The sequence below is a fragment of the Echeneis naucrates genome, chromosome 1 (assembly GCF_900963305.1).
Source record: "Echeneis naucrates chromosome 1, fEcheNa1.1, whole genome shotgun sequence".
Taxonomy (NCBI): domain Eukaryota; kingdom Metazoa; phylum Chordata; class Actinopteri; order Carangiformes; family Echeneidae; genus Echeneis; species Echeneis naucrates.
This window is the reverse complement of record NC_042511.1, coordinates 11817163-11844268: the sequence shown is the minus strand read 5'-3', so window position 1 is coordinate 11844268 and position 27106 is coordinate 11817163. Positions and strand designations below refer to the sequence as shown.

Sequence of the window (27106 nt, the reverse complement as noted above, 5' to 3'; positions counted from 1 at the left end):
TCCTCAGTATAAATAACACTGTGACAGATCACATTTTTCCCATGCAGTTTTTCCCTTTGGATGACTGATGGTCACAAGAGGCAGACATCCATTAACGACATGATGAATTAATGTTCATTGAATGCCAAAATGATTGCAAACACACACACACACACACACACACACACACACAGATTCTAATAAGTGTTAATCTGTAGATTTTACTCTGATTGTTTTTCACAGCCTCACACTTCTGAGGACACAGACATAAACAATTACAGAGAGAACAATGAAATTGTAGCACTATTGCACACACACACACACACACACACGCACAAATTTTGCTGTTTGTTGACTTGAGATCCTGTCAACATGTGTGGGTGGTTTGTCTGTCTCCATACGTCTGCTCATTTGTCGCCACATGTCTGGCCTGCTCAATGAGAAACAGAGGCTCAAATGAGGTAGCCTTTATCTCACTGTATAGATCTTCAGCAGCACGCTGATGTTGTGTGTTGTTAAACGTTGTAAGTTGTTTCTGACTTTTGTATGGTAACCATGGAAAATGAGGCCACGCAACACATCTGGAAAAAGTATCACTCGAAAACAGTTACACTTATCATCTGAAGGAAGTGTCTTCACTCCACTCACCACTGTCCTCTCTCAGCTCTTTTATATCCCTCCCATTCACGGCCGCTTGACTTTGTATCTGTGCTGGTTGCATCAGCCGCGCTGCAATGTGTCAATTTTATTTATTTTTTTGTTTTTTGCCAAACCGTTGCTAAAGCAGTCGACTATCTTGGAGTAGGACTGGTAAGAGCAATGTGCTCAGGGCTGTGCCAGCTACAGCTACTCTGGGTTTTGGAGGGATGGTTACTTATTACAACTTATTTACTTTTGCTTTCCTAAACCAAAGTCACAAGTGCAAAAGCCTACATGCCTCACTTGTTACATGGGCTTCATGGGTTTCACCAGGTACTCCGGTTTCCTCCCACAGTGCAAAGACCGGCACGTCTGGGTTAATTGGTGACTCTAAATTGCCCACAGATTCAGGTTGCCTGAGACGCCAGCTCCAACCCCTTGATCTAAGTCATTTAGTTTTGCAATGGGAAATACAAAATCACAGTGCAAAAAATATGTGAGTGGAGCCAAGGGCCAGAACTATGTTGAGTACAAGTCTGATTTAGATTGACTGATGTTAAAGTCCCACAGATTTTTCCCACAAGAAAAATCTCTGGCATTAAATTCAATTATAAATCCAAACAGCTGGGTTATAAAACATCTTCTTTCAGTAAAAACAAATTGTATGAAGTTATGATGTTATTATGACCCCCAGTGTACAAAAGAAACACCCGAAAACGCAGGTTAAAACTGTTATGAGAAACAGCATCCAAACATCTATAAAGACAACCTGCAGCTAAAACTTCTTCACAGCACCGAAGGCTCATGGGTAATTGGGCCTAGCATTTAGTCCACCACTCTAAAACAAAGCTTCTCAGAGGTGTTAGCTTTAGCACTGGCAGGAGAATTAGCTTGATTTAAACGAATCCACTACAAGCCAAACCCCACAGTCAACTTTTACTTTAACAAATGCTGATGAAATACCAGCAGCCATCATCAACCCAGCAACCAGAGCTTTTGTTGTTGTTGTTGATTTTTTTTTTTTTTTTACTTTTTCACTGGAATTGGGTGAAACTTGAATATTGAGGGAGGAAAGACAAACTAGGATGAGAGGGAGTGGGAGTTGGGGGAGTAAGGGAATGGATATAGGATTACTTCCTGGCAAATCTCAGGTCCAGCAGCAGCTGTTTAGACTGAGTGTTACTCATCGCCCTCTCTTCAGTCTTTGCTCCCCCCTCGTCCCTTTTTCTATCTCTCATGAGAGTGTTGTGAATAGCTCCTGAAATAGAGCCCAGTGGAGCATAGAGGAAAATGTGAAAGGCGGTGAAGACAGAGCGAGGGTCTGTGGCTGCAATGTGACACGGTGCCAGTGTGAGAAATGTGTTCACACGGAAAGATATGGAGTGAAAGAAAAGGCCAAGAAAGCGTACAGTGGGGGAGACAAGGCCACGTAAACGAGTGAAAAGGAGTGGAGGAACGAGAGAGAGAGAAAAGACGAGACACCAAGAGAAAGAAAAAGCGATAGGGAGGGAAAATGGGGGGAGTCAAGGCAACAGAAAGAGAAAGAGAGGCGAGTCTGAATGTGAGAGAGGAAGAAAGCTGCTGAAGGCTCACGGCTCACTTTTCCTGCCACCCATTCTTGACTGAGAGTATTTTATCTTTTACACCTTAACTTTTTTTTTTTACTCTCACACCGGATTGTGTCAACCTTGGATGAGTGACATTGGTAAACTTCTGTGAGATTACCTAAAATTGAACTCCTGAACTACAGTGTGTAGTTAAATTCATTCACTGCGCTAATTGTTGGCCTTTAACATGGGGTTTGGAAGTAAGGAGCTGCTCATTTTTGGTAAGTCTGTTGTGTATTTGTGTGTGTGTATGTGTTGTGTATGATTTCAGGCAAGGACGAGGAAGTTCAGACATTGTGTAAGACAATGAACTTTGGTGAACCAGTTTTCATCTTGGTCAGCACAGAATTTCATTTATATTAGATGGTTGTCTAATTAATAATTGTAAAAAAAACCAAAACCAAAACTGTAGTAACCAGTGACATTTCCATTTTCAAATCTCTGGATGGTCGTTTTTATGGCCAAAATCCTTTCATTCCACCTCACATTGGCAGTATTAGCAATTCTGAAGCTGCCTGACAGTGAGCCCCGTACAGCTGTGGGTTCTGCTGTTATGTGTGGACAGAGGTCAGAGTGACTGATGTGTACATAAATCCAATGTCACCAGTACAGCACTGGCCACATCAAACAGAGCAGCTCCACGGGCTGTCAGAGTTACAGAAATCCAAGTCTGAATGAGTCGGGGCGCCACAGGGAGAAGGCAGGATGGTATTATTTGTGGCTTCTACAGCTGCATCTGGTTCAACTCCATCACTACCTTACTAATAAAAACAATAGTGAACGCTTTATACATTTGCGTTCAGCCTTTTTGGGGATGTTTTTCATTAAACTGTCTCTTTATTTACATACATACAATGTAAGATGTCATATAATAATATAATAATCATTTTTTGTTCCGCAGATTATATTATGCTATATCAACTATTATTATGTTCAATGAAATTGACACATAAAACAAGCAATGCACAAAATAAAATGTAATATTCTGCACATCTGTTTATGTATTTTAATAGCTGTGGTATCAGTTTGGTTTTCTAACCACACTACCACTTTACCACACAACATCTGACTGGATTCGTATTGCAGCTATACTGCAAATGTTTATTTCACTATGGGGTCCAAATAATAATAATGGTAATAATGAATGCAGGCTAAAAGGATTTAGACTGTTTGGAAATGCTCTCTGAGTCCAGTACCATACAATGTGTGGATCATTGAAATTATATAAAAAATTTATAATAGCTCAAAAGAAGTTAAGCACTAACACAAACAAAAATCCTGCAAGTTTGTCAGTCTTTCTTAGAAAACAGAGTAGAAAGCCTGGTTTGACATTATTTGTACTTATTGTATATTTATATGTTCTTTTACTATGGAAGTAATATGTGCGCTCATTATCATTTTGTTTGTTAATGAGCACACTCACAAAGAAAAAAATGAACTATGTTTTTTCAGGGCTGTACTTTCATAGATCAAAAAAAAAAAAAAAAAGGGAAAAAAAGAAAAAGGTGTTAAACAGTAAACATGAAACCCAACCAGGCCAACACACAACCTTATTTTTCATAGCAAAATGAAGCTTTCAGGTCTGAGGAAGCTGCTGTTCCTTTTCACAGTTTTTGATCTAGCAGAGCTGACAGCATATGTGTAATACAAAAAAAAAAGATGGGAAAAAGTATTTGCAAAACGGTGAGACAAGAGTAAAGGGGAAGCTTTGTCTGAACGTCTATCTGGCACTTTCCAAAAGTTTCTCAATGGCAACAGGAGGAGAGACAGTCAAACAGAAAGAGAGAAATGCTACTTTCAGCTCAGGAGGAAATGTAGAAGAGACACACAGAAAGACAGTTTCTGTAACAGACAAACTATTATTCACTGCTGGGCTCACAGCTGAATGAAAATCAGCTGCACTTAAAGTCTGGCCTTGTTTCTGTCTGCAGCAATTTGGTCATAAACTTAGACTCAGTCACATTGTTTCACACCCTCACTATGTCGGTCAAACTCTGGCTGGTCTTCCTCCCTAAAGTGGTGTTATTGTGGGAGCTCCAGCCTCATCATCCAACAACAGAGGGTTCATTGTGATAGAGGGAGGGGAACACCAGAGAGGGAGTGTTTTTTTGTCCCACACCATGTGTTTTCTGCCTTAACAGTGACTCCTTAGTTAAAAAAAAAAAAAAGTGTCTGTCATGGTCTGTTACATTTCTGACTGAGTCCAACAAGTTAAAGAGGAAGCTCCTGGAAGAGTTAAAGCAGTTACAGGGCACTATTAAGATTTTCCTGACCACCTTGATAGCTCACTCTGCATTCCTCTTACTGCTCCATATTTTCCGGTTCATAAGCAATAACAACAACAGCGAATAATAAAAATAAATAAATAAACGAAGTATGTTTCTTTCCGAGGGTTTAATAGTGTAGAGTGTAACACAACATATGGAGCAATGGCAGCAATAGTGCATAGGTTTATCAAAAAAAAAAAAAAAGAATTTTGTAAGAAGGTTGTGTCAACATTTAGAGATTTTTATTTTGCTGAAATCATTGGAGGCCCTTGCTATGAGAATCCAGCGAGAAGGCCATGGGAGAGGCAAATGAAAAGTCGGTCATTTGGAGGATAAAGGCTGACATTTAGGGGCCCCATCTGTGGCTAAGAGGGTTTAGCTACTAAACATGAACGCCCTTGATTTTGAGAGTAGCTGGAGAGTTTAGCTACAGGGCATTCCTCTTGTCTTCCTCTCCTCCCTCATTTCCTGCTAAATCTCCAGTATGAACTCTTAATGAAAGCAGAAATGTTTGCCTTTTAGTAAGAGCTAACCTTTATATTAGCACTTGGGGCTGCTATGGGGTGTGTTTTCATTGGAAGTCCCAAATCATTTTTGTGTCTTCTTGGTCAGTATTAGTCTTTTCCCTCATCATAACATTAAACTCTCCTCTCATTCCCCACAGGATTAATGCTGATGATGCCGAAATGTCTCCACGCCTGCTCAGATGGCTTTATGTATAATGGCAAAATATGCATAGGTAATTATCTGCCGTTGTTCTGATGACGCTTCACCTGCTTTTTCCATTTTTGGCATTTAAGGTTCTGCTCCTATCCAGGACGAATTGCAATAAAAACAATAGTAGAGGAGATTTCAAATGTTAGATCACAACAATTCAAAGCAACTGGCCAAAGTAAGCAAAGGTGTCCTGCCCAGACTGCAGTGCTGTAACCTCAGAGGCGTAATCACAGTGAACAGAGGAGTTGGAAAAAAGCTAAGACGCTGATGACAATTTAACTATGTATTGACTATCAAAGTCCGTGCCACAGCACATGTTGTGTTTTGATCGCTGTGCTTTATGTATTCACATTGAAATCCGCAGATTCAAATGAGTGCAAGGAGACACCCAGTCTATGTGGTGACAATGCAAACTGCTTTAACACCATCGGCAGCTACCACTGTCAGTGCAAGAAAGGATTCAGACACACGCAGTTTTTATCTAACTTCACAGCTGAAAATGGACAGTGCACAGGTCAGTGTGCGTGTCAGTGTGCGTGGCCAAGACTTGTCTCTCTTCCATCATTCTTACCGTCTTGTCTTCACTTCTGTCAGATTACAATGAGTGTTTGGAACACACTCATAACTGCAGTCATCTGACTCAGTGTGAGAACCTGATTGGGAGTTACAGGTGCAATTGCCGTTCTGGATACATTAATGAATCTGGACTCTGCGAAGGTGAGTAGTGTCTTGTTTTGCGCGCCTACACATATAACTCCCGGCAGTGGATCAGTGGATCCACTGCTGGCATTTTTTTGAGAGTCGTGAAAGGTAAAAGCTGTCCCAACTCGCTTCTTAAAATGTTTGTTTCTCTGACAATAGCAAAATTTTAACAAAAAGCAACAAAAAGAAAATGCAATGTAAGTGGCTTGCAGCACAATGGAAGTGTTTCCAGGGACAATTATATAAAACTGGACAGTTTTCCAGATATGGCATTATCGACGTTTCATCCATCCATCCATGTTCGACCACTTTTCCATTTCTGAGTCGCAAAGGGGTGCTGGAACCAATCCCAGCTCGGACTGAGCGACGGACATGTCCATCACAGGGCCAACAGACAGAGACAGACAGAGACCAACAACCACTCACACTCAGACCTACGGACAGTTTAGAGTGACCAGTTAACTTAAACATGCATGTCTTTGGACGGTGGGCGACAGTATTAACCACTACGCCACCGTGCTGCCCCAGGAATTATAATGTGTACCAGAAAAATGTAGGCAGCACAGTAGCATGGTGGTTAGTGCTGCTGCCTCATAACATCATGGGCTCAGTTCCGGGCCTGGGGCCTTTCTGTGTGGAGTTTGCATGTTCTCCCCATGCCTGTGTGGCTTTCCTCGTCCAAAGACATCATGTTTGGGTTAATTGGTGACTAAAGTGTCTGTAGGTCTGAGTGTGAGTGGTTGTTGGTCTCTGTCTGTCTCTGTGTGTTGGCCCTGTGATGGACTGCTGACCTGTCCAGGGTGACCCCACCTTCATCCAGACTGAGCTGGGATTGGCTCCAGCACCCACTGTGACCTGGAAATAGATAAGTGGTAGACGTTTGAGCGAATGGATGAATATAACATTTTGAAATTATAATCAGTTTCAATGAACAAAATTATGATGTTTAAGAAACACTGAAATACGTTAAAGCACAGCATGATTTCTAACCAGACCACCAACCTCTTTTCCCCTCCATTTATTTTATTTTTAGATTTTTCCCTACTTCTTGTGTAATTTACATAGTATTGTAATTGGTCAGCCTTTAGATGTTATTTTTGTGATTTTTTACTTGTTACGCCAGATTTTGTGAACAAATAGAGTTTATGAAAAACAAAAAAATCTTTAATAAAGTAAAAAACTGCACTGCTGTGCATCACGCTTTGGTGAAGCAGTTAATTTGTAAATTACCATTAGCCATGTTGGTTTTTTGACCAAAAGGAAAAAAAAAAAAAATCTATTTCTAAATCTGTTAAATCTTGTGCGTCTGACCTGATATTCTCAGAGTCTGTCAGTAGCATGCGTGCCAACCCCCTTGCTTTATCTTGAGTTTTCCTCTAAATGGGGCTTTTTGCTGGGACCTACTCTGTATACAGAGTATCTTCTCTCTGCTTACACTGCTCACTCATTGTACATAAATGGTCATATCTGCATGCTAGTTCCAGGGGTGATCGTATGGATGGATGCCCTGTCTGACAGATATACATCTACACACATTTATAGACAGTTTACATCTGGACGGAGTGCGATTCAACTAATTTGTTCATCTGGACAGAGATGGTTAGGGTTAGGGTTAGGGTTGCTGATGGGGAAATAATGTCATACCTGCTGCTTCCGTTAGCTACTAGTCACATACAATTACTGTACACTTATTATTGGTGTGTTCAATATTTGCCAAAGAGAAGTTTATGTTTTTATATACAGATAGATGATGTACATAATGTTGTATTTTGAAGAACCACTCAGTCCATAATAGTTACTTTCGCTAATTCATTTTAGATGGAAATTGGTACAATTGGGCTAAAGAAACATGGGTTGTTTTCGGATTTATGCCTTGCTGGTCAGTTGTGACTTGTGACTAACTCTGCTCTTTGTCTGTACGCAGACATAAACGAATGTGCGGCTGCTGAAAACAAGAAAGAGGAAATATGTGGGCAGAGAGGTATATGCAAGAACACTGACGGCAGCTACTGGTGCAAGTGTCCAAAAGGTTACACCAATTACAACAACAAAAAAAAGCCATGCACAGGTTTGTGTTGTCGTGCACTGTTTGTCTCCCTCGGCACTCTTATTACCTCAAGCCTCTCATATTAAGCTTCTTGTATTAAATCTGGTGTCTGTCGGATAGCCGTGTCTTCTGTGTCTGCCTAGCTCTGTCTTTTCTCTGCTTTCTGTTGTGATTCACTTGTTTCAGTGCTGTTGCTTTACTATGTAGATTTAATCAACACACTTCTGCTTTCATTTACTAAACACTGTGTTGAAACTCACATGGTTTGATGTCATTCCTGATTTCTTTTGCTCTGTTCCATCTAGAACTTGACTGTGGCAGCTTCAGTGCTGATAGCGGTCCTGCACAGGTAATTTGCAAGTTTAAATACAAGATCATTAGTTTCATGGAAAAACTGAAGCAACAATGAATAAATCAAGCATAATAAGGTTGTACGGAGGACATATTTTTGTTTACCCTTCAGGCAGCTTAGAGTGCATGGTCAGTTGTAATCCAGCAAGGCTCAACCATCTGGTTAAAGAGTGAACTCATTTCCTTCATTTACTAGATTACAGGCCTGTAAGGTCTAGCACGTGTGAATTAGGTATAGGAAAGGGCAAATTAGTTCATTATTCTCCCTCTAACTCTCAGTTACTCGGAGGCTTGGCAGAGATTTTGTCTTTGATGAGAAACAGCTGCCTTGCTCTGTCGACACCAAGTTCCTCCGGTGAAGTGGATGCTCATGGAGAGACGCTGCTGGAGGTCAGAAAGCCAGATGCCATGCACAAACACACAATTTGTCATATATAAACATGTGGAATATTCTTAGTTCTCCTTTGTCCTTCAACTTGGACAGAAAGTTCTCACAGCGACGGATGCCATCAAGTCACCCGCTCTCCTGAGCAGCACTGGACATGTGAGTGCTCTGCTCAGTACCTTAGAAAACTCCATAAAGCTCATTGGTCCTCAGCTAAAAGACAACCTCACCAAGATGGAGGCAGCAGGGATTGGTGAGTGTCCATCAGCTTTGCTTTGCGGAACTCTGCTTATTTGCAGATGTATAAGCATAATGGTCTTTGTCCCAAAAGATGCTCAGGTTGCCATTCAGAAGGGAAAGACCCGACCAACTGGACCAATCCATTTGGCCGATGAAAATGCAAGACTTGACACTGACTGGGAAACAGCAACTGGGACAGGAACATACCCTGGTAAACTCTATTTCTCTTGTTTTGTCTTGTCCACTCTTTGAAAAATAACACTGTTCACTGCACTGATAAATATTGTCTTTTACAGGTTATGCTATGGCTGCATTGTTGAGCTACAAGAACCTTGCCATCCCACATAACGGGTCTTTTGAGGAGCTCGAAAAGAATCAAGAGGATGGTGTGGACCCGTCCTTCATGGTCGTCTCTAGAGTTGTGTCCGTTGTGGTCTCCAACCCCTCAACTCAACATTTACACCACCCTGTTAAAATCTCCCTCAGACATTTACAGGTAGCTCTGTCTGTTTCTGCCAGACTGCTACTTATTTTAATCACAATATTGAAAATCAGTTAGCAGCAGTGGGATGTGAATTAAAAAAAAAAATAATGTATGCCATCCATTATCTGTTTCTTTTGTTTTATTTGATAGGAGCAGAATGAGTCCAAAGAGGTGCGTTACATCTGTGCATACTGGAATGAGAAAGGGTTCTGGTCTAAACAGGGTTTGGATCAACAACAGTCCAACGCCTCACACACTGTCTGTACGTCTACACATCTGAGCAGCTTCGCTGTGCTCGTGGCCCTGTACCCAATGGAGGTAACACACACACAAACACACACACACAGTCTCCGGCAATGACTTAGCCGGAATAGCTTTCCAGTCTTGACAGAAAAGAAAATCAATAAAAAATAGAATAATTTTGGCCCAAAGGCAGATTCATTTAAATCTGAACGACAATGATCCGCTCTGCAGGACTTCTCTTCCTGTCTGCAACATTAATATTGTCCTCAATTTTCACTGACCTATATTTTGTCTTTGACCAAGCAAAGCCTGCTGTGCAATCTTCTCTCCCTGGCTGGCTTACATATCATTAAAACTCATTCATGTAATTGTGTTAATGAGTAGTCCAATTACACACATCTGATCTGTCACCTGATGTGTCATCTCTTCTAGCACTCCTTTGCGCTGCGCCTGTTGACCAAGATTGGGCTGACCATCTCCATTCTGTGTCTGATACTGAGTATCCTGACATTCAAGTTCTGCCGCTCCATACAAGGCACACGCACCACCATCCATCTGCACCTCTGTATTTGCCTCTTGGTGGCTGACGTCGTCTTCCTCGCTGGCATTTCACGAACCAAACCTGTGGTATGTCTGTGAAAACAAACAGTGACCTCAGTCACTTGGAGCGGAGGGATCTTTCTGGTGATCTCATTGTTCGCAAGAATGTAATTTCATTAAAGAGTTTACAGTGTAGTGGCCTCTTCCACTCAGCTTTCTGTCGTATTGATATCAGAGTGTTGCCGAGACAGCACTGTGGCTAAATTAGTGGAATGTTAGTCTGTTGTTGTAAGACATAGAAATAAGAAAATAAAATGAAATGAAGGAATAAAACTTTATGGAGGTAAGACAGAGGAGTGTGAAGTGGCCAAATAGGAAGTTTGCCAAGTGGTGGGGATCAGTATGAACCAACACACATCTGAGTGTAATTTCCACATTTCTGTTTTATGCTACTTCATTCTTTTGTTCGTTATACAATTCAGAGGCAACTATGTATTTTATATGCCTCAGTGTTACCTGCAATAGTTACTCTGCTGTATATTGTAGTATATTACATTTTTATTACACATCCTACACCATGTGACATTAAAATGAGCTCCCTCATCACCCACCACATTAGTTATTAATGTAATAATGTAAGGTATTACTTAATAGAATGTATCTTACGTTGAATGCTACGATTTCCACCATTTTTCCTAATTCTTATAATCTTGTTGCAGTGAGATGGGCTGTAAATTGACCTTTATTCTTTCTCCTTCCTCTCATGTTGTTTTCCTGTTACACCGCAGGGCGGCTGTAGGTTTGTTGCAGCATTGCTCCATTACTTCTTCTTAGCAGTATTCACTTGGATGCTGTTGGAAGGCGTGCAGCTGTATCGTATGGTGGTCCGTGTGTTCAATGCCAACATTCAGCCCCTCTACCTGTTCCTCACTGGATATGGGATGCCCCTTGTTGTTGTCATCATATCTGCCATCAGTAGACCAAGTGGATATGGCACTGATCAGCAGTAAGTATGCGCGTATAAGGTGGAAATAGAGACTGCCTGTGTGGCAACTGAAAGAGGGCAACAGAGAGAGACGCAAAGAGGGAAATGCTGACTTTCATTGGCCTCAATGATCTAAAGAAATCCGTGTCACTAATGTTTGTCCTTCCTCCTCACTAGCTGCTGGCTATCTGTGAAAGACGGTTTAATCTGGAGTTTCTATGGCCCCTTGTGCTTCATCATCATCCTTAATGTCTACTTCTTCATCATCACTGTTTGGAAGCTAGCCCAGAAGTTCACCAGCCTCAACCCAGACCTCTCCAAACTACACAAATTTAAGTCAGTCTGCGTGTTTATTCTCCTGTGTGTTACATTGTGTGGCTTTTTCTGTCTCCTCTATATACTGTGTGGAGTAATATGGCCAGTCAAATACAAAATACACCATCAGATCGCACTGTCCGGCTGTATGTTGGTCAAATAAGGCGGTCTCTGGAACTGATGCATGCATGGATGGAAAAAACGTTGTGTGGGGAAAAATGTAGGGAATGTTTTCATAGCACTGGATCTGCCACTGAAGGACGCCCCACACCCCCCACCCCACCACCCCACCACCCCTCCAACCCTCCAACCCTTGCTGTCAGCAGCATGCTCACTTTTTACTTCAGTGGTTTCATTTCTCAATGCTGTAAGGAAATGGAAGTTCAATCTCACTGTGGTTGCAGCAAGTAAGAGTTTTTTAGGTGTTGTGGTTTCTGTCAGTGGGAAAATTTTATTCTTTGCTGCTTCAACTTTGTTCTGTATCTGCTTTCCATGCACCCCTGACCTTTTTCTATTTATCTCTCTGGTGGTTTCCCAGTCATTGCAGATGTAACTGAGTCACATCTATGCTTAAGGTCCACATTAATCTTTCATTCTCTGTTCGTTGACCCTCCTCCCCAACCCCGTTCTCCCTATTCCCCCCGCAGAGCTTTCACAGTGACAGCTATTGCCCAGATGTGCATACTGGGTCTGATGTGGGTGTTTGGGGCCTTCCTGTTCGATGAGAGCACCGCCGTGTTGGCATACATCTTCACCATTCTCAACAGCCTGCAAGGGGCACTTGTGTTCATCATGCACTGCCTGCTGTCTAAACAGGTAGGTGGTTAAGATGGTGTGTGTGTGTATATGTGTAAATGTGAGTAAACACATGTGGAAAAGAGATATAGTACATAGTAATAAAATAAAAATGGTTCAATCTGTTATGTTGAATATAAAAAGTAACAATGATTGATTGAAGTCAGTAACACAAGCGTCTGGCTTGTTTTCCCCTGATGTTCTGCTGCCCACTGCAGGTGAGAGACGATTATGCCCATTTCCTCTCGTGCATCTGCACACGACAGCCCAAGAAATACTCAGACCTGAGCACGACCAATCCCTCCAGCAGTCAGTCACAAGTAAGCATTTGATCTCACTCTGCCACCGTCTCCAGGTCAATTCTGAAAGTACAAACTAGCCACATGATCCACTTATGAAGTGGCATACATTAAGTAGGTAAACTAAGCATCACCTGGAACTATTAGGTCTTAATGTGTCGTTATTAATACAGTCAAAATGAATATAGAATTAGATTTTTACCATGATTACTTCTGCTTTAAATACTGTGGTATATTTCGCTGGTAATACTTTTCAGATTGTGGTCATTGTGTACATTGTTGTGCCATCTTTCTAATGTGTGTGTGTTATTCATTCAGGGCTCTCAGAGTAGGGACCACACTGGAGAATCCCAAATATGAAGATGTCCTCCTTCCCACCCCCCCACACCCCCCAATGACAAAGTATCATACGTTTGACCTGACTGGGTTTAGTCAGCCCATATTTCAAAGGTTTGGATTATTAAAAAAAGAAAAAAATAAATAAATCATTAATTCTTTTATCTTATAAATTCAGAACAATAAATCCATACCCATGGACATCTTTGATCTATAGCGGGCCCACAGTCTGCTTTGGCTGTAAAGAGTCATGGAAATAAATGACACTTATCCCACTTTATTTTGGTTATTTCCCCATAGTAGCTCAACTTGTATTGCTAATGGCTGAGTTTTTATTTTGGTGATCTCATAAATGCCTTTTTCTTTTATCACAGCAGGCAAGCACGAACAATATAGATAAAACCATTTTAGTAGCTCAGTTTGGCCAGAACATATCAGTCACAACATAAGCTGTATTCCCTTTGGAGTGGTTAAAAGTGATACTGATGTAGATTATTTATTTTCAATATAGAGTGTTAAGTCTACATTTTATAAGTGACAAGAAAATATGAGCAAAGCGCTTGATGTTTAATGCAAACACACGCGGTAGTTTTATATAAATGCTAAATGCAAAATTAAAGGTGGGCGTGTTCTTTGTTAATGGAAGCCTCACAGGAAGTGTTTGTTTCCATGTACTATATTTAGAAGTAAGTCATGATGGGAAGAAACAAAACTGATGGCGCAAATTATCCATAAATTGCCTCTGAAAGCCCCCTACGTTCATCCTGCAAATCTCCTGAGGGTTTCTGTGAGGAGTTTTCGACTGCTGTTGCATGTTTCAAGCTATTTTTTATTTATTGTTTTTATTAAATAAAAAGCAGTTGAGGCAAGTTTTGATTTTTATAAGAATCTCTTGGTTTGTGAATGAGCTGTTCCTTTTTTCGCTGGTGCATGTGAGTATGTTTTTATTTTCTCACAATTACAAACCAAGAGAACCAATCTGATCAAAAATGACAATTCCCTAAAAACAGAGCCGCCCCTTTGATAAGCCTGCAGTTTCCTGCAATCAGACTGTTTATGGAAAGAAACTATATTTTGTTATCAGTAGCTGTTAGCATTTGCCTCAAAACATTGTCAGTGAATATGATGTATCACATTCCTAAAATGCGAATTTCAGCCGTTTCGAAGTTTAATGGGAGTTGTACATTTCTGAATTTTATTATTTTATTGCACTTTTCCTTTTGTTGTTGTCTAGCACATCTTCGCTCATATGCTGCGTGGAAGAATCTAGATGATTTAAGAACCTGTCCAGCTTAAATAAACCAGAACAGTTTGCTTGTAATAAACCATCTATTTTTGTATCTTTGGTTGATCAGCTCATCAAGAAATAGATCACCAAAGTTTTTCTATGTTACTGTTGTTATTGTGCTGTTTGTATTTAAACTGTCTGTCTTTCTTGTATCAGGACTGATGCAACATTTGTTGGTTTTAACAACTGAACTGTTCTTTGGTTCCCAAGTGTGACGCCACTTCTCCGTGGCTATCGATATTGTTAATTCATGCATTGAAAAAGGTATTTTTATGTGAAAAAGCTAGATGCAATATGCAGAATTTTGTGAATGTAAGTCTTACTGTTACAATATGATATGTGTTCTAGTTTGTCTGTAGATGAGCCTATTTTTCTACTTTGTTTTGTTATATCTTGTTTGGTACTATTTTCTTAAAAGAATATGCAACACAAATTTTATTAAAGCTTCTACTGAAAGTCTGTGTGTCGTTGATTAACAGAGCGTGAAAAGTAACCATTACTTTTTCCTTCATTTTAATTGAGGCCGACACTGATCAAGTGAGTCAAACCTCAGAAAAAATGCCTAGTGGCAAAAAAAAAACTTCATTAAATTGACGACTATCACAATTCTACCCTTTGGTATTATTTTTTATTTTAAAATAACACAAGAGAGTGATACAGTGAAGAGACTGACAGTTTCGTTACACCTGAGCTCAGTTCAGACTAACTTAAGTCAGGTAATATCAATGTTGAGAAGTATATTACTTTTGAATACAAAGCTTTTTTGTATTTATGATTACTGGACTCATTTCCCTTATTTCACTTGCAAATTGAGATACATTTTGTTGCCTTTTAATAATTTATTTCAATGGTTCAAAGAAAGATACTGAACTCTTTTTGTTCTCGCACACATTTGATGAAAAGATAATGTTTGTGATTGCACAGATTCATTTATTTGTCATTAATAAACTGGCTTTTTTAGTGTCAACTTGACTATCTCAAAAACTTTGTTGTCAGTGGTTACATTTAGTTTGTTGTATGTTGTTTCGTTTGTCTTCTTTAAATCAGACATTAATACTTTTGTTGCTCAGACAGTGACATTTTGCCTCTGGGGAAATGAATCACTTTCTGGCTCAGAGTTAGACAAACAGCAGCTGCAACTGCTACAGTGACGCAGGATTTTCTGAGTTGAGACCTGTGCCCCTTTCTGCTGCTACGTGCTGAAGCTTATCAGGCATTTCTCGTCTGACATCTGCTCTGCGAGCATCTGACTGCCTGTCTGAGCGGTATTGAACACACTGTGGTGAGCTGGTGTTTGTCAGGAGCAGCTTCAGCCTGCTGCTGTTAAATACTCTTTATTTCTTGGTGGTAGAAGATTGAAATTCCTGCACAGGTAAGCCTCCACTCAACAAATTACAATGTCCCATGTTTAGTGTTTGTTTTGGTGTGTGAAGTCAAAGCTTCTATCCCCATAGATCACACGATGCAGCTGATGAGCGCTGTCATAGTGATTCTCAGTGTTTTGGGGGCAGTAAAGTTGCTGTCCCTGCCTTGGCTCTGCTGCCTGGCAGTGGGGCCAGGGCTTCTTCTGGCCAGGAGGACTTCCAGAAAGTTTATTCATGTCGCACTACGCACCATTAAGAGGGATCTTATGTGAGTAGCTTGTGTCAATATACATGCACATTGTTTTTGACAGTTTACTTACTGCTGCTTTCTACTCCAGTCCAATTTTTAAAATGAGTTTCCTCTTCTACTCTATGTCTGTAAGGTGTCTGGCTGTTATACTGCGTGTGAGGTTTTCCATGTACTGTCATCTGCGAAGTAGAAGCACTATCCCTGCCCTGTTTGCCTGGACAGTGACCCAGCACCCAGACAAGCCTGCTTTGATCTACGAGGCCACAGGGGAGGTGAGGATGCATCACGGCTTATAAATAGAGCAGCATCTGCACCTTCAGTGAGATGGAATGGAAACACAATAACAGACCCCGCGTGCTGTTGAACTGTTGACCATATTCCAGGTTTGGAGTTTCAGGCAGCTTCAGGAGCGATGTCACGCTGTGGCCCACTGGGCTCTGGCACAGGGCTGGGCTGAGGGTGATGTTGTGGCCCTGTACATGGAAAGCCAGCCCTTGGTGGTGGCTCTGTGGTTGGGTCTTTCTATGGTTGGGGTCGAGGCCGCACTCATCAACCACAACCTCCGACGGCAGTCACTGCTGCACTGTGTCGGCATGTCTGGTGCTCGGGCCCTGGTGTTTGGGACAGAGCTGACTGAAGGTAGGAACAGATCAGAGATCTCACAGAAACACGCTGTGAGACATCCTGAAAAGACGTATTTGTTGTACATTAAACTTGTGTTCGCCTCACAGCGGTGTCGGAGGTGAGCAACGCCCTGCAGCCCAGCATGGTTTTATTCAGCAGTGGTGAGCAGCAGGAAGAGATGAAGCTCTGCAGCCTTCACCTTCACAGTCTGGACCCCCTGATGGCACGTGCACCCACCCACCCGCCCAACTACACACTCAGGAAGGACTTCAATGGTGGGTGTTTGTGCGTGGGGACTGTCTTGTTGCAATACCGTGTTCTTCTTCAAAATGATAAGTTTTGACTGAAGCACCCTCTTATCCTGCCAAAGACAACTGTTTGCTGCCAGATATTCCTTTCTTATCTTTTGATGAGACTCAATCCACTCAATAGCACATTGACATACACTCAACTGTCAAGCAAGTCATCAGCTTGCTTCAGAGGAATATTGAATCGCATACAACACCACAGTGTATTTTTAGAAATATATTTTTTTTTTTATTTGAAATAATAGATTTTTTCCAAGCTTCACTTTTTTCATCCTGTGATATATTAGTGCAGTAACTTTTCTCTTGTTTATTTCCTTATCTCCCCAGTTGTCTCTATGCTGTCTCTAGACATTCCAAAGTTAATACTTTTCAAGTCTTTGCTTGCTCTGTCATACAAAATATATGGAAGGAGGGCCAGACACACGTTAAGGAATGATGGTGGAGTCGGGATGCATACTACACAGACAAAACTCTGGCAAAAAACAAAAGACAAAGGACATTGAGGTTTCCTGTGAAACCCAGCTCCTAATAACAGCTCCATTACTCTCCATACAGACAGACTCTTTTACATCTACACCTCTGGAACAACAGGAATGCCAAAGGCGGCTGTAGTGGTGCACAGTCGGTGAGTTTTTATGGCATGCCATGTGAAATGCACTGAAACTTGTGAGCCAATTTATACTGATGCTTACAGTAGAAATATTTCTCAAGTTAGGAACTCTCATAAGCTGAGCTAAAAATACATAAGGGACCATTAAAGAAATTAAAACCATGACCTCAGAAGGATTTGTTTCTGAGAGACATGCTTCACTTACACCCAGGACCATCAGTGTCTCCTGATGAAATAAGGTCTGTTGAAAATCTTTCTTGTTTAGGTATTTTCGCATCGCTGCCTTTGGTTTCCACGCCTTTGGCCTGCGACATGACGACATCATTTACAACTCCCTTCCCCTGTATCATTCTGCTGGTAGGCCCCACTCACCATTAAAGCACTGTTGTTGCATTTGTGGCAGCACAGCGGAATAGTGGTTACCACTGTCAACCCACAAGAAGATGGTTTGATTCCCACGCCTGGGGCCTTTCTGTGTGGAGTTTGTGTGTTCTCCCCGTGTCTGTGCAGGTTTCCTCCCGCCATCCAAAGACATCATGCTTGATGACTCTAAATTGTCCGTAGTTCTGAGTGTGAGTGTGAGTAGTTGTTGGTCTCTGTCTGTCTCTGTGTGTTGGCCCTGTGATGGACTGGCAACCTGTCCAGCTCCCCCACAACCCGGAAATGGATAAGCGGTTGAAAAAGGATGGATGGATGGATATTGCATTTGTTATGTATCAGATAAAGAAGAATTTAACCTCCATTCATTTCTATTTCATTCCATATTAATCAAAGTAGTAGCTGTTTGAGGTATCACTATATATTGTTTTGTCCCTGATGGATATTATCGATGATTTGCAATTAATATGCCCTATTGTCAAAGGCCTGTTAGATAAAAAGTAAGAGCTGGATCGATGTCTCAGCCCAGTTTGCCAGACACACAAACATTCATCTCTGACCAGTGTGTTTGTGTGCATTTGTGAATTCATGCTTATAGGTACCATCTTGGGTGTGGGCCTGTGTTTGCTCTTTGGCTTGACTGTTGTGGTCAGGAGGAAATTCTCAGCCAGTCGCTTCTGGGATGATTGTGTTAAACACAACTGTACTGTGAGTATTCATGACCATCAATGTGCCATGCTGCCGGACAGGTGTCTTATTGATCCTCTTGCATCAATACCAACTGATCTGTTTGCTGAGCTGGTCTCTGTCCGTCTATGTGTGCATGTTTAGGTAATCCAGTACATCGGTGAGATTTGCCGTTACCTTTTGGCCCAGCCAGTCCGCCCATCCGAGGCACATCACAGTGTCCGTGTTGCCCTTGGTAATGGCCTCCGTCCTTCTGTATGGGAAGAGTTTGTCCAGAGATTCAGAATCCAAAGAGTTGGGGAATTTTATGGTGCCACTGAGTGCAACTGCAGCCTTATTAACATAGATGGAAAGGTGTGTTTCTGTCTTAAATCTGGTAGAGACTATGTAGAGAGCTTTCCAGCTGTATCATGTCTCATAAACTTAGCTTTTTTATTTGTCCAGGTCGGGGCTTGTGGCTTCAACAGCCGAATCCTTCCAGGAGTTTATCCCATCAAACTGGTCAGGGTGCAAGAGAACGGAGAGCTGCTCAGGGATGCACAGGGACTGTGTATACCTTGTTTGCCAGGTGAGGACACATCTTAATAAAGCTAAAAATATAAAATCATCTGGTTTTAACGTATTAAAGATATTCCCTTATCCCTCCTCACAACCCTTCCTCTCTACAGGTGAACCAGGTATGCTAGTGGGCCGCATCAACCACAGTGATCCTCTCAGAAGATTTGATGGGTACACTGATCAGGACTCCACCAATCGGAAAATAGCTCACAATGTCTTCAAGATGGGAGACTCTGCTTATGTCTCAGGCAAGTTTTGTCTTATTCCCGAACAGCCAGGACGGGTATAATGAAGACATGGATTTGATTTCCATCTTTCTGTGCTCACACACGTTTCATCCAGCCATGCGGTAAAAGACAAATTGGAAGCTTTCCATTTTATACAGACAGCTTAGAATTATTCACCATCACTGATGGAAAACTGCATTTTTCAGTCCTGTACCTGATCCAGCTTCCTATCAATGGAAGAATGATGAATGATGATTAATGTTGTTGATGACACTACCTATTCTTTGCAAGGACCTGGCTACACACAAACACACACAGTGTTACACAATTTACACATGGGAGATATGCGACGCTTCAGTGGTGAACTCATGCTCATGATAAATGATTACCACATATTCACAAAACTTATTCCACTGTTTATTCAGAAATAGACAGCACAATGAATCCCCATAATTTTTGAGCAAAATCAAAATCCCGCTCGTGAATCATCATCACTACAGACTCAACCTCTGGCTTACTGGTTCTATAATCCCCTACAGGGATGATGACGATTATCATTGCTGTCTCTTTCTATCATTCAGGTGACATATTGTTAATGGATGAGTGTGGATACATGTACTTCAAGGACCGCAGTGGCGACACGTTTCGATGGCGAGGGGAGAATGTTTCCACCACAGAGCTGGAGGGAGTCGTTAGCGGCCTGCTGGGACACACTGATGTAGCTTTCTATGGAGTTCCAATTCCAGGTAGAGCTAAGAAGTGACATAGGACGGAAAAAATGACAAAAGGAAAAGTGATTAAATATGTCGGTGTTAGATCATAGCATCATCCGTCGATGACTTCACTTTTCTGTCTGTTTGTCTGTGTGCAGGTGTGGAGGGGAAGGCCGGCATGGCAGCAATAGCTCACCAAGGAGGCCAGTTTGACCTTGATGCATTTCTGATTGCTGTAAAGAAAGCGCTGCCCTCCTATGCACACCCAGTCTTCCTTCGACTCATGCCATCTGTTCACACTACAGGTGAGGCAACAATGTAAGGAGCTGCAAGCACGTACACATCAAGAAAAGTCACATCAGCTTATTTTTTAACCTCTGGCCCTCAGGCACATTCAAACTTCAGAAGAAGCGGTTACAGAGGGAAGGATACAAGCCACAAGGCACAAGTGAAAATACTTATTTTCTTGACAGTCGGACTGGGCGTTATGAAGCTATTACTGATGAGCTGTATCAAGCCATCATGGAAGGAAAAGTGCGTCTATGAGGAACCTATACAACATGTATGTACGTAGGTGATAGCACAATATATGCGGTAATAGTGTGGAAACTATGAAAGACATTTTTTTCCTAAATGTAATCTGTAACTGTATCTGTTGTGTTGTTTCATATAATATATAATGTTATGTACATTTAACAAAAGAATGTCATTTGAATAGACTGGCGCCCTCGCCCAGAGTAAGCTGCGATTGGCTCCAGAATGCCCACGACCCAGAAGATGGATGTCATTTGAATAGAAAAATGTCATCAGTAGTTTTACTTCAGTTCATCTCAAACAGAGCACATGAGGCCAAACTCATGTCATGTCATGGGACATGTCTGTACCAAGTTAATGGCATGTCATACCAAACTCAGCTGTTTCTGTCAAAGATAATGTTTTGTGTTGTGCTTTAGTACAAGCTAGGCTAATGGACGTTAGCATTAGAGCTGGACAGTTAGCTTACCTTCCAAGCTAACTGTGCTGTTTCTTACCTTGCTCTAAGTTTCTTGTCCCATCTTCACTGTCACCACCTTTTTAAAAAATATTTGTTCAGAAAATTTCTTAACCCTTTATTTTCGTTTTCTCTTTTCTTTTCCTTTCTGGGCACCGGACCTGTGACTGGACATTTTCCTACCAAACCTCAGACAACAGGAAACCGCCTAGCATAGCAAAAGTAACCAAGGGGGGCGGGGCTTAGCGAACCATTTGTTGGGGGGAGGGGGGGTCAAACTTCGATGGGTGAGTTTGACAGATAAAATAAATGAATGAAGCACTGCAACAGGACCATGAAATAATTATATATATTTTCACATTTAATGAACTGGTATATTAAATCCCGTCCCTTGTTCCTCCATAAATAAGTCATCTTAGGGGGTCGTTTAGTTTTTTTCTGGTTGATATTCTCTGGTAGGGGTGCCGTCACCGGTCTAGTCTGGTCAGGTTCGGCCTAGGTCCCGGTACATTACTCCAACCAATTACCCACAGAAATTGTATATTTTATTTATTTATTTTTTGTTAAAAGTGTGACATACATGATAGATGTCTACTTTATTTATCCTGAGGGAAATTCATTTACAGGCAACACACAAACACACAAACAATAAGACATACAGAGACCTGCTGCCTCACTTTTACACTGCAGTGTGCTTTACTTCCCAACACGACAGACACACAACTCGTTTTTGTAGAGATTAGATGATGAAAGGTTTACAAACACAAAATATGCTCAGCAATGGGGAACTATATTGAAATGTATGTTGATACTTGTGGCACAGCTGGTTAATGTCCTCACAGCTCCACTTTAAGGGATCCGACTCCGGATCTTCTGTCCTGAGTCTCTCGTTCACTTGTCCAATGGCCGCTGCGCAGTGTGACCTGAGCATTCCCCTTTAAGCAGGTGGCCTTGTGGGTAATGTGTGACGTAGTCAGCACGTGTTGTGTGTTTGTCCCTCTCTCCGGTGAATGGTGTAAGAAGCAACTCCAGCTGTATCCGCTGTAAGCTTTATATTCAGTGTGATAAATCTGATAAAAGTCCTGTGTTGTGATGTTGAAGGAAGAAAAGAGCTGAATAAAGCCGGTCCATGTGTTCACCTACTCCACCTCTCCTCTTAGGCCGGACTGATAGTTACCATGGTTACCAACGTCAACAAGCCAAGCTAAGGTGAATGAGTCTCAAACTCCCGGAGTTTGAGACTGTGTTTATTGTGTCCATATAAAATATGTTTTGTACAGACGAGAGACCGGACCAGAGGTCTCCAAATCCGGTCCTGGATGTTTCCTGATTCCAACGAGTGACTCCTGCTCAGACTTCAGCAGAGATTGATGACGAGCTGATCATTTGAATCAGGTGTGTTGGAGCAGGAAACATCTAAAACCTGCAGGACAGTGTCCCTCCAGGACCGGAGCTGGACACCTCTGGACTGGACCAAACCCCTCCAGGACTGGAGCTGGACACCTCTGGATTGGACCAAACCCCTCCAGAGACTAGAGACTGGACCGGCTCCCCCCACAGACCGGTTCTTGTAGGGCCTCTTTAACTGAAGGCATTTCTGAGCTCTAAACATGTCTGTAGCAGAATCACACCAGTGTATTGTGTAATGACAATAAAGCTTTTTTCTTTTCCTGTATTTTCTGAGGTATATTTCTTTATACTTTTACTTCAGTAATATTTTGACAAAGCTGCTTTTACTTGTATTGGAGTAATATTTGACAAGGAGTATCTGTACTTTTACTCAAGTAGTGAAGTTTTGTACTCCGTCCAGCTCTGCTTTCTAGTGTGTTTAGTTTTAATGAGTTGATCTGTTGTATCAAATGTATCAAAGAGTTTTGGCTTAAGTCTCTCTCAAAGAACAAATTGCTGTATCTTTATCTCCTGTCACACATCTGAGGTCTGACATCTTGCTGTTGCTAACAGTCAATGCCATGATAATGGCTCCCTTAGTGGATGACTCACTTTTGCCCTTTGGCAAAAGTGATCAATCGATTGCCACTAACTGCGGGGGGGGGGGCTAAGCCCCCCCAAGCAAAAATAAAAATACTGTAAGCAGCTGCAACCAGAATGCTCTGACAGCTCATCCGCAGACATCCAACCCTCCCACAAGAGCTGAGGGGCTGTGTGCAGGTATGATTGATCATGTGCGCATACTAGAGAGCAAGCATGCGTGTATCTACATGTGACCGACAGACAGTTAAAATTTGTAAGCCCCCCCCAGTGAAAAACCAGCCCACCCCAGCTCCCCCCAATTAAGAATTTCTGGTGCCGTTACTGGCGATTGCGTTCATCATCGTTATCAGACATCTCTTTATCCCAGTCCCACCTCAAATGGACCCTGTCAAGGTCCTGAGTTCAGTTCAGGTCAGTTGTTGCATGTTATGGTCTAAAGTGCCCAGCAGGGGGAGCTTTTAAGACATACAGACTCTTGGGAGAAGCAGAGGAAGAAATCCAGGAAGAGGAAGTGTATTTAAGTGGAGGGTGTGGCCTGTTTGAGCCTCTTTGAGACCAGGCGGTTAGTCCAGGTGAGTTGGCTTATATTGGTTTGAGTTGGATTGAGTATAGGACGGTTCAGGTGAGTTTGGTTTCTGTATCTGCTAGTGTAGCTTGTCCTCCACCTCCTGCACGCTCTATGTTTTCATATCCCCTCCCCGCTTTCACTGGTGCAGTTGGTGAGAGGTCAGAGTAGCTGACAGTCGTGCTGTTTTGAGATAGTTTTCTTTGTGTGAGGAGCGGCGATGGCTGGCATTAGGGGGGTGACTCTGGGATGTTGTGGGACTAAGTAGACAAAACACAGTTGAAAAGAGGTTCCCACCTGAAGACCCCAAGGACATGTTAGCTGTCACTGCTCACTGGGCTAGTCAGATATTATCTTCAGGGCACATAAGGCAGGGTGAAAGTTTGTTGTTAGAGTTAGACACTGAGTCTGGTCCTTTTTTTTTTTTTTTTTTTTTTTTTTTTTATTTTTGGTTTGTCACAAGTTTCTTGTTTACTCTAAAAACTGAGAGGGCAGGGTTAGAGTTTTGTACTTGCTCTCTCTGGACAGGCCTTAAACCCCCATCAGTATATGAATTCACCAGGCACATCGAATGTCCCATTATTGGTGTCACCAACCTGTTCAAAACAACTGACAGCGAATGACAGAGTCGATGGAAGAGCAAACTTGTGTCCTTAAACTTTTATTGCAAATCACACTGCCTCGCGACTGTCAATAATTCCAAGATGGAAACAAAAAAGCAATATAGAAACTACGTTAAAAATGCATTAAACTCAATAGAGAGGCTGTAAAATATTTTGTCATGTCTTAAGAAAATATTAATTGATAGATCAACCAGGCTCTAAACAGGCTACCATACAATCTAAGGACACTTACATTTTAGAGCCTGACCTGCTGTTCTAAAGCCCAACATCACCAGGGCAGAGAGCAACACGGCAGGGAGTTGGAGTCATTATCATGCATCAAAAAGCACTGACTGCAGGGGGCGACAAGTTTAAACTTCTCCCAGAAAGCACAATGGAGAAGAATCAGATTCGATTAATAATTTCCAATCATTTTCTTTGCCATCCTTTGTATATTGCATATAAAAATATACAAACATACATCTTGAAGTTTTAATAAAAAAAAAAAAGATCTGGGATTATCTCAAGTGATCAGAGCAAGCAGCCAGCATGCCGGGCGGTGGCAGATCAAGGCCTGGCAAGGGCAAAAAACATAATTTTGTGATGGACGGGTGACCTGTTCAGGGTGTGCCCCACCCTTCGCCCAGAACGTTGGTTGGAATTGGCTCCCGGAAACTGGAAAAGTGGTAGAAGATGGATGGATGAAAAAAATGGACACTCACACAAGCTTGCATTTGCTTGTACATGTGCTGGTGTGTTAAAGGTCACCATAAAATTAACACATCGATTTACAGTTACATGTAAAATACAAGTTAATTGCTGAAAATATCCTCATGTGTTTGAAATTACATCTAAAGCTTCAGCTCTATCTCCATCAACTTGCTCTTTGAACAGATGAATCTTCCCTTCCAGAAATTTAATCACCCCATTCAGTCTGTCTACTCGTTTCTCACCTTTCCCTTACTCTTCTCCCACTCCTTCCTGAGTTCAAGTAACCCAGCTGCTTCCTCCACTTTCAAAATCCACTAAAGTGCCTTTTCATCTGCTGCTCAATCAGTTGAGCCTCAGAGTGATATAGAAGAAAAAGGGAATAAATCTTTGGGACATGGCAAGAAATAAAGATCAGAGAACAGAGTAGTGTCAAACATCCAGCCGCTTGTCTAAATATCTGGTCTGATTTTTCTGTGAGCTCAGGGTTGCAGCTGAAGACCTTTCCAGGCTGTGTCTGGACAGGTTCGCTGGTGTGTGTGTGTGAGAGAGAGACTTCTCAAAGTGAATCTCTTCCTTGCGCCCATTTGAGTGTGTTATGAGCTCCACCTAACTGCCAAAAGGAGAATAATTTTAAGACAATATCTACAGGCAGGAACAGGGGCCAAAAATGTGTTTCCAAATGGTGGGGAGTCACCTGTCCCCTGCTTGATCTAACCAGATCCATCAGTGTACAGTCGCCAAATGTGCTCAACTAATACATTTTTGCAATGGTGTTAACTCACCAGAGGAGAGTCCAGTTGCAATTTTTGCAGGTTTTGCAATGTTTTCTCATGAGTTTATCAAAGAATTGGTGATTAAAATACCCAGCCTATAACCAAAAGTATAGGCTGTGGTACGGCGACCTTTACTCATCTAAAAACTTCTTTTCTGCTGAATTGATCGACAAGAGTATCAGATCTTCTGTTCTATTGCAACATGCTCATGAGCCAGCCCTGTATACTGGCAGAGTGTGTGTGTGTGTGAGTGTCTAGGTCTCATTTCATGTGATGTGAGATCTTAACATGCATGTGTAATACCGGGATAGAGGCAGTAATTACATGCATAGTTTAGTTTTTAGTTTGGTGTCTCTTTGAAACTCAAAATGCAGATGGCATAAACTAATCTTGGATTAACACAAAGTGGCATCTGTTTGGGCAGGAAAATGGATATTTACAGAGGATGAAAAAAAGATGTCTGACTGCCTACTTGTCTAAATGTCCTCTTGCTGTAGTTGTAGAGGCATGTAAATGAAAATTTAACCGTCACAGCAGCCGCTCTTAGTCGCACTAAAATAAATGAGAGAAACTGTGAATTCCTGCCAGCTGCTCTGCATCTAATCCCTGCTGTAAATGCTTTAAGCTCGTCTGTGGCGGAATAAGTGGAAGGACTATTTCAGGTCTTTCTCTCCAGTTCTCTGTGGTTTCACAAAATAATGAAACATTTTTATCCAAAAAAAAGTTGGCTCAATGTGTTTTTTGTTGTGTTTTTTTTTCTTTCCCTGATTTCGCACTGATATTTCATTTTCATTTTAATAGTAAAATGCAGCTTCATTAATGGACGCCTCAAAGCGTTTGAAAATCACAACTCCTAAACAAAAACATGGGACATCTGGTGGAAATAATATTTAGTTGGAAGGGATAATGTGAAAAAACTGTTTGCAGTTAAGAAAAATGGCAATGATTAGAAAAATAAAGTACAGTAAGTCATCCATCTATATTGACAAGGTGTTCACTAAACCATACACCCTTTTATCTCCAAATCCAATTTGACAATTATGGATAAAAGGCACATTGACTCTGAACACACTGACAAACTGCCTTATGATATGGTTTCCTTTAATAATTACAGTCTTGGTAGTAAAATCTGTCCAAAGGCAATGTGTCACAGTTTGAGTGTTGATACTTGAATCTTGAATACTTGAATACTTGATACTTGAACTGAGGCTGCAGCTGACTTTGCGGTCAGCTGCAGCCTCAGTTCAGAGGAAAACCCTGTGTCCTGCATGTCTCACAGCTGCACGATGTTTACATGAAGCCTCCTGGTCATCCAAGCAAAATGTGGAGTGGGGCTCTTCATGTTCCCTGCAGATCCGACTAGGTGAGGTGAGATGAGGCCTCACGGCTCAGGGAGGGAAGGAGGGGGGTTGGGCCAGATATGAAGGCGGTTTGGCCTGTGTCAGAACTAAGTGGTGGATTTCCAAATGTGAGTGCGTGTTGCTGCATTTTGGTTTCTTGCAGCAGCTGAATTTAGAAGTGCTTTGAGACTAAA

At 41.7% G+C, this 27106-nt stretch overlaps 2 protein-coding genes across 3 annotated transcripts; both read left to right on the top strand.

The window, feature by feature from the left end:
* The first annotated feature begins 1971 nt into the window (after positions 1–1971).
* adgre5b.1 (adhesion G protein-coupled receptor E5b, duplicate 1) lies at positions 1972–14669 on the top strand. The gene is made up of 17 exons (XM_029502693.1): positions 1972–2446; positions 5157–5231; positions 5574–5723; positions 5804–5926; positions 7836–7979; positions 8264–8307; positions 8589–8699; positions 8794–8947; positions 9026–9145; positions 9231–9430; positions 9569–9736; positions 10094–10288; positions 10990–11207; positions 11364–11522; positions 12149–12317; positions 12515–12616; positions 12914–14669. The coding sequence occupies exons 1-17, from the start codon at positions 2413–2415 to the stop codon at positions 12953–12955; spliced, it is 2208 nt and encodes a 735-aa protein (XP_029358553.1). The 5' UTR covers positions 1972–2412; the 3' UTR covers positions 12956–14669.
* A 779-nt stretch (positions 14670–15448) lies between these two features.
* On the top strand, positions 15449–20940 carry LOC115044016 (long-chain fatty acid transport protein 1-like). 2 transcript variants are annotated; one of them, XM_029502851.1, is made up of 15 exons: positions 15449–15591; positions 15674–15851; positions 15967–16105; positions 16217–16472; positions 16565–16732; positions 17321–17390; positions 17641–17732; positions 18352–18461; positions 18585–18794; positions 18885–19008; positions 19109–19246; positions 19807–19971; positions 20097–20243; positions 20327–20500; positions 20657–20940. In XM_029502851.1, the coding sequence occupies exons 2-14, from the start codon at positions 15682–15684 to the stop codon at positions 20482–20484; spliced, it is 1947 nt and encodes a 648-aa protein (XP_029358711.1). In that variant the 5' UTR covers positions 15449–15591; positions 15674–15681; the 3' UTR covers positions 20485–20500; positions 20657–20940. The 2 variants fall into 2 exon arrangements, with proteins under 2 accessions (XP_029358711.1, XP_029358701.1); XM_029502841.1 differs by having other exon boundaries at positions 20327–20940.
* Positions 20941–27106: the final 6166 nt, after the last annotated feature.

Bases quoted from the DNA above. Each gene is read 5' to 3' on its own strand.
- adgre5b.1 (XM_029502693.1), top strand. From the start codon at position 2,413: ATGGGGTTTGGAAGTAAGGAGCTGCTCATTTTTG. The intron at 8,948-9,025 runs GTGAGTGTCCAT...TTGTCCCAAAAG, and splicing joins GATGGAGGCAGCAGGGATTG to ATGCTCAGGTTGCCATTCAG. The intron at 11,208-11,363 runs GTAAGTATGCGC...CCTCCTCACTAG, and splicing joins GGATATGGCACTGATCAGCA to CTGCTGGCTATCTGTGAAAG.
- LOC115044016 (XM_029502851.1), top strand. From the start codon at position 15,682: ATGCAGCTGATGAGCGCTGTCATAGTGATTCTCAGTGTTTTGGGGGCA. The intron at 15,852-15,966 runs GTGAGTAGCTTG...TATGTCTGTAAG, and splicing joins ACCATTAAGAGGGATCTTAT to GTGTCTGGCTGTTATACTGC. The intron at 19,009-19,108 runs GTGAGGACACAT...TCCTCTCTACAG, and splicing joins GTGTATACCTTGTTTGCCAG to GTGAACCAGGTATGCTAGTG.